This window comes from Danio rerio, chromosome 23, assembly GCF_049306965.1.
Source record: "Danio rerio strain Tuebingen ecotype United States chromosome 23, GRCz12tu, whole genome shotgun sequence".
Lineage (NCBI taxonomy): Eukaryota > Metazoa > Chordata > Actinopteri > Cypriniformes > Danionidae > Danio > Danio rerio.
The window spans coordinates 15,483,542-15,490,000 of record NC_133198.1 but is presented as its reverse complement, the minus strand read 5'-3'; the positions used below and the strand labels follow the sequence as shown (position 1 = coordinate 15,490,000).

At 36.1% G+C, this 6,459-nt stretch overlaps 1 protein-coding gene across 2 annotated transcripts in view; it reads left to right on the top strand.

Moving 5' to 3' along the window:
• Window positions 1-6,459, top strand: part of adcy6a (adenylate cyclase 6a) — a 133,830-nt gene that overhangs the window by 123,556 nt on the left and 3,815 nt on the right. For both annotated transcript variants that reach the window (XM_017353730.4, XM_073939520.1), the window contains 6 exons: window positions 21-44; window positions 135-164; window positions 336-468; window positions 1,081-1,344; window positions 3,982-4,186; window positions 5,874-5,998. In XM_017353730.4, coding sequence (XP_017209219.1) covers window positions 21-44; window positions 135-164; window positions 336-468; window positions 1,081-1,344; window positions 3,982-4,186; window positions 5,874-5,998 — 781 coding nt within the window. The remainder of the gene's footprint in view (window positions 1-20; window positions 45-134; window positions 165-335; window positions 469-1,080; window positions 1,345-3,981; window positions 4,187-5,873; window positions 5,999-6,459) is intronic.

Sequence of the window (6,459 nt, the reverse complement as noted above, 5' to 3'; positions counted from 1 at the left end):
ATTTATCTTCTCTTTTGTAGTGTTTTCAACGAAACACTGCAATGGTGAGATCTACATTCATCTTTTATTCTTCACAATTCAGTTTGTTTTCGCAAATGCAAAAAAAAAATTGAATCTTCATGGTTTTCACACAGGTCCAATTTCAATACGACTACTGAACAGTGGTATGTATTAATATGATTTTAAAGGATTTGTCTTCATATTATTTTAAATTAATTGTATTTGGTTTTAATGTTTGAAGTCACTTAATCTTTGACCGTATCTGTGTGCTGTATTCTGTTACATCCATCGTGAATAATTGATCCCTGTGGCTGATCTGTTCTCTCTTGTTGCAGCACTTTCAGGGTGACTAAAGTGTCCCTAAAGGTCATGACCCCAGTGATCCTCACTGTATTTGTACTAGCACTGTACCTACATGCCCAGCAAGTGGAGTCAACAGCCCGTCTAGACTTCCTTTGGAAGCTTCAGGTCAGTATTTGAATAATGATAATACATTAACATAAAAAAATTCACCTCTAAGCTGTATTGTTTTTGCTTGTGTTAGTGCATGATAATAATATTCAATTCAATTCAAGTTTATTTGTATAGCTCTTTTTACAATAATTATTGTTTCAGCTTTACAAAGGTGTTCATTATTGAAAAGTAAGATTATTAGTAGGGCACATTTTAGTAGTATATATTAATGAGGTATGGGTGTGTTTTGAGAATAAACCAATCAGAGTCTCATCGCTCATTTGCATTTAGGGCACGTATCCGTCGAGGCGTTTTCCTTTTGCCCAGTATTTTTTTCTGTTGTTTGCATACCAATGAGTGCCCAGGGTTTTTTAAAACCTCAACAGTTGGAGAAGTACTCAGTACTGAGTGTTTTTATAAAGACTGACATTTTCAGCTCTTGTTACGCCCCCTTAAAGAGACACACAAATATAGCACACTGTCACTTTCATGCGACATGGAGTAATAAATGATTTCTGAGATATTTTGTACTGGAATTCATACTTGAGGCTTATATTACATCTAGTAAAAAGGGTTATAAAAGGATCCATTTTAATGTGCAATTTTGTCTCATCGGTTCCTCTACAGGCCACAGAAGAGAAGGAGGAGATGGAGGAACTTCAAGCCTACAACCGCCGGCTACTCCACAACATCCTGCCCAAAGACGTGGCTGCGCACTTTCTGGCCCGAGAGCGAAGGAATGACGAGCTATATTATCAGTCGTGCGAGTGTGTGGCCGTCATGTTCGCCTCCATTAGCAATTTCTCTGAGTTCTACGTGGAGCTGGAGGCCAATAACGAGGGAGTGGAGTGTCTGAGGCTCCTCAATGAGATCATCGCTGACTTTGATGAGGTTAGAAAGGCTGGAGACTGATATTTGAAGATAATCTTTAATTATAACATAACATTTGAGCACTGTCTACTGTTTACCAAGGACAATTACAATCAAAACCGTAATATTACAAATTATTATTATTAGTAATTGAACAGTTAAAGAGCCTCTATTACGCATTAAAAAGGGTCATATTTTCTCCAACAACAAGCTGATTTGCATGCAAGGTCAAAAAAACACTTTCATTGTCTTAAAAAATGTGTTTATTTTTACGTAATTATACCAATGACTCTCATATGATTCGTTTAGCGATTAATTTGTTCCCAAACCCCTCCTTAGCACAATGCTAACCTGCGCTAATTGAACTGATGACCCAGTCTGTTGTGATTGGTCCACTGCGTTCAGTGCTAGACAGAGAGAAATGCCCACCACGGCTATAAAGTATTAGCCAGAGAGTATGTGAGAGCCTAATGCAGCCCAATGCAGGAATGCTGGAACAGCATATTAATCTACTCTTAACGATAACCCCAAGTAAAAACAGGCACACATTTAGTATTGATCCACAATGGCAAAAGTTGAACTGTTTAGAAAATTAACAGATCATGCGTGTAAGAAACAGCTGATGGTGGCCATAGCAAAGGCAAACGGCAGAGGATCGCGAGTTCAGGAACGCAGTAAGAAGCATGCGTCCCGTTTTCAACGTGGTTTTAGAAAACAATATGTGAATAGCCCATAAAGATTTAAACTGAGAGATACAGTGCAAGCACTGATTTATAATAGATAAGTGATTACAAGACACATATTTTAAAAATTACAGAAAATGAGGCAACAATTTTAATTACACTTACTGTACATGTTATGATCGGGAGGAAGAAGAAACTGGTCCTTATACAGTAAACTGTAACAGTTACTGACAAAGTCCCCATCAAAGTCTGACAAAGTACCATACATAATAGTCTCTGCTGCTCCTTCCTTTAATAGCAAACAGCCGGCGATCCCACGTTGCAGCGTAGGCTATTGTACCAATCATCAGAAAAATACTAGGAGCAAGCACAGCACATTGGCTATATTGTGGTGTTGTTGTGAAAATGAACTTTATCCCTTTATTCCCCACAGCCGAATCTCCATCTGTCAGTGATTGTCAGTGTCATGATCAGTCCCGTGATCCCCCGCGCTCTGTTTTCGCAATATTTCATGTAATATTTTTTTCTTCCGGAGAAAGTTTTATTCATTATTCATTAGTTGTATTTATTTATTTATTTTTTTGTTTCGGCTAGAATAAAAGCAGTTTTATTTTTTAAAACCATTTTATGGTGAATAATCTGAGCAATTTTTGTTTTTAGTTGTCTAAAGTACAAACCATTGTTATACAATGACTTGCCTAATTACCCTAATATGACTAGTTAACTTTATTAAACTAGTTAAACCTTTAAATTGCACTTTAAGCTAAAAATATTTAGTAACATATTAATTACTATCATCACGACACGAAATCAGTTATTAGAAATGAGTTATTAAAACTATTATGTTTAGAAATGTGTTAAAAAAAGTCTTCTTTCTGTTAAACAGAAATTGGGGGAGAATATACAGGAAAGCTAATAATTTAGGAGGGCTAATAATTCTGACTTCAACTGTATAAAAGAACAAATCTGAGAATTAACTTCAGATAGATGGAACTTAATTAAAGGGAGAGTTTAACCCCCCCCCCCCCCCCCCCCCCCCCCAAAAAAAAAAAGAAGAAGAAAATTTACTCTCTTTTTACACTCTTTCTTGCTTCTGTTTAAGAAAGAATAAATTGTTTTTACAACATTTTATTCTAAAAACATATTTATTATTATATTATATTTATTAATATACTATTTATGTTTTTGGAGATCATAATTTATGTTTCCAGAGCTATGTATGGCTGCATTTCATCTTTAAAATGAACGCTATGGAGCAGTATGACGCTAATCAATATTTACGCACTTACTAGCTGACTGCTTACCTCCATATGGCCGGCTTTCCAGCTGTTACCAGTTTTTCTTGTTAGCTCGCCATGTACTTCGACGAAATTGAGACGCAAAGAGAAAAATTGTTGGTTTGGTTTAGGGAGGTAAGTGGGCAGGTCAGTCAATACAATTGGTTGGGTTTAGGGAAGGAGGAGAGTGGGTAAGTCGATTGGTCAGTCAGTCAGTCAAAAAGTCAGTCGACAGCTGCTGTTACGCAAGAAAAGCAGGCACGAATGGCACTTGGAGAGAAATTTGAGATCTCAAAAAGCATGCACAGTGGCCTTTGGTGGATTCGGGAAAGCAAAAACTGTAAAAAAAAAAAACGTAGCTCCTTGGCCAAACTTGGTGCTGTCCAGAAATGCATATAGAGGTTCATTTTCAGAATGAGCCTGGGTTGTATTTATTGGAAAGCTTACCATTAACCATTAACTGCTCAATGTTTACAGGTTTACAGCTCTCTTCTAAACATCTTCTTTTGTGTTCACAATAGAATAAACAGAACATAATAAAGCAACACATGAAAGTTTGGAACAAGTGAAGAATGAGCAAAATGACTCTGTTGGGTCAAAACAGACCTGAATGCCTTATGTGTAACTTATTTTGTTAACTGAACCCAAATGTTAAAATGGTACCATATAATCTTAAAAACTCTTCTCCTCTACTGCAGATCATCAGTGAAGAGAAGTACAGGCAGCTGGAGAAAATAAAGACCATTGGCAGCACCTACATGGCCGCATCAGGCCTCAATGACTCCACATATGACAAGGAAGGCCGTTCGCATATAACAGCGTTGGCTGACTACGCCATGCACCTCCGCGAACAGATGAAATACATCAATGAGCATTCCTTCAACAACTTCCAGATGAAGATCGGTGAGTCCACTAATTATCGCCTTCCAGCGAATTTAAAAAGATTTGGTCTGCCGAATCAAAGTCATGTGGTGCAACCACAGGTCATGACTGTGTCTTAAGGTCAGATAGCCTCTTGTGGCAACTGACCGGCAGTTAGTATTGAACGTGTCATGTTTTTTCCTGGGAATAATGTTTGTAAAGTAGCTGTTGACATTACATTGCACCAGATTTTAGTAAACCCTCAACAGTACAAACATAAAATAAAACAAAAGAAAAAAAAAACACCTGAAAAACTTGTTATGTGTAATAATAATTAGATGACACAAGGAGAAAATACTGAAACATATTTTATACTTTATATAAAAGGCTTTTTTGGAAATGGAAGCTTAAAGGCACCTCTTATATGGAGAATGAAGTCACATGTAGGGCTGGGCGATATGGCAAAAATGTAATCTTGATAATAATTTTCTATATTGAATGATAACACAGCAGAAATGTGCAACAATGGGAGTCTAAAAGTGTGATTTTTATTAGCAAAATGTTATGTCATTTAGTGAATTATTATCAAGACTGCATTTTTGCCATATCGCCCAGCCCTACATGTGACTTCATTCTCCATATGAGAGGTGCCTTTAAGCTTCCATCACCAAAAAAGTTGGTTATTAGATCAATACAGAGTAAAAGTAAAAGTCCAGAGTTTATCACTGTTATTGGAATAAAGTTTATCGCAATTCGATATAATATTGTTTATCAGCCCAGCCCTTTGTATTTTCTATTGGATTCAAGTTAGGTGTTTGGCCAGGCCATTCTACAGCTTGATATCGAAGTGTTTGAGAGTTTCCTTGACTGGGTTTTGGATCATTGTCTTGCTAAAATGTCTACATTGGTTTTATCTTTATCATCCTGATAATATAGATGTTGGACTAAAGCAATGAATATTAATTTAATAGGAGGAAGGGCAGAGAGTTGCTGGAGAACTACTAAAAGATTTCAGCTGCTGTCTGGGCTTTCACTGCACCTCTACATCTCCCTTTCTTCATGTGTTCAATTCTAAACTAATTAGTATTGTTTTCTTTGCATATATTGATTTCGTTGGTTGTTACCAACATCTGGTGAAAATTTCAAGTCAACAGCATCTTTAGAAATATGTTTTCTGAGGAAGAATGGTGATGTGTTCAATACTTGTATGAGACAAAATAAATGTTTAAAAAATTAAAACATAAATAAAATTGAGGACAATGATGCCACTGAATAATTCTTCAAAAATGAAACATCTAGCAATGAAACATGATGTTTTATGAGTCTTTTATTAAAATTTAAATGAAATCTGAACATATAAAAATAAAATAAAAGCATTTTTATTTTAAGTATAAAAGTATTTGATTATGCTGTGCACTGATGTCACTAAACATATTTAACAACTCCAGGTAGTGTCAAAGTTTATTTGCATCTAATTCTTTCACAATTTGACACTATTGTCATTTAGTCATATGACCATGGGATACATCTACTGAAATGATGTTTACGAAATAAAAAGCAACACATGTTATCAGTTAAGGTTTAAAGAGCTGTTTTCAAACACATAATGATTCAGGAACATTAATTCAACATAATTCATGACTGGAACATTAAATGAGAATGGACATGTTTCAAAATCCTATAAAACCAATATGAGTGCTATGCTGTGATTGTTTGTATGTGTGTGCAGGACTGAACATTGGGCCAGTGGTCGCAGGTGTTATTGGAGCCAGGAAGCCCCAGTATGATATTTGGGGAAACACAGTAAACGTGGCCAGTCGGATGGACAGTACGGGAGTCCCAGACCGTATTCAGGTAAAGTTGAAGTTTACATGGACAACCGAAATCAAGCTATTTATCTTATTCTGAATAAGATAAATAATTTTAAAGGCAATTAAATGAGTTGCTTTTAGAATAGTCCTGTCATGTTACAGTTTGACATGTTATAGAATGATTAATGGCACATGTCACTACGTTCCCAATCAACACCATCCAACTCTCCAGAATTGTTTATATGTATATTAGGGATGGGAAGATTAATCGATATGTATCGATACGCGGTCATGCGCGTGCACGATGCGAGTGCATCGGTTGAGCAGCAGAGGATGAATGAAATTTTGGAAGCAAATCGAGATGCATCGGTTTTTGCGAGATGCATCGATTTTCCGAGATACAGCTTATATTTTTAATATAGAATGTATTTTTTATTTATTAACAAGTGTTGTCAACCTGTTTTTGGCGCATAATTTAATCGACCTACATAAAGTAAGCCTTAG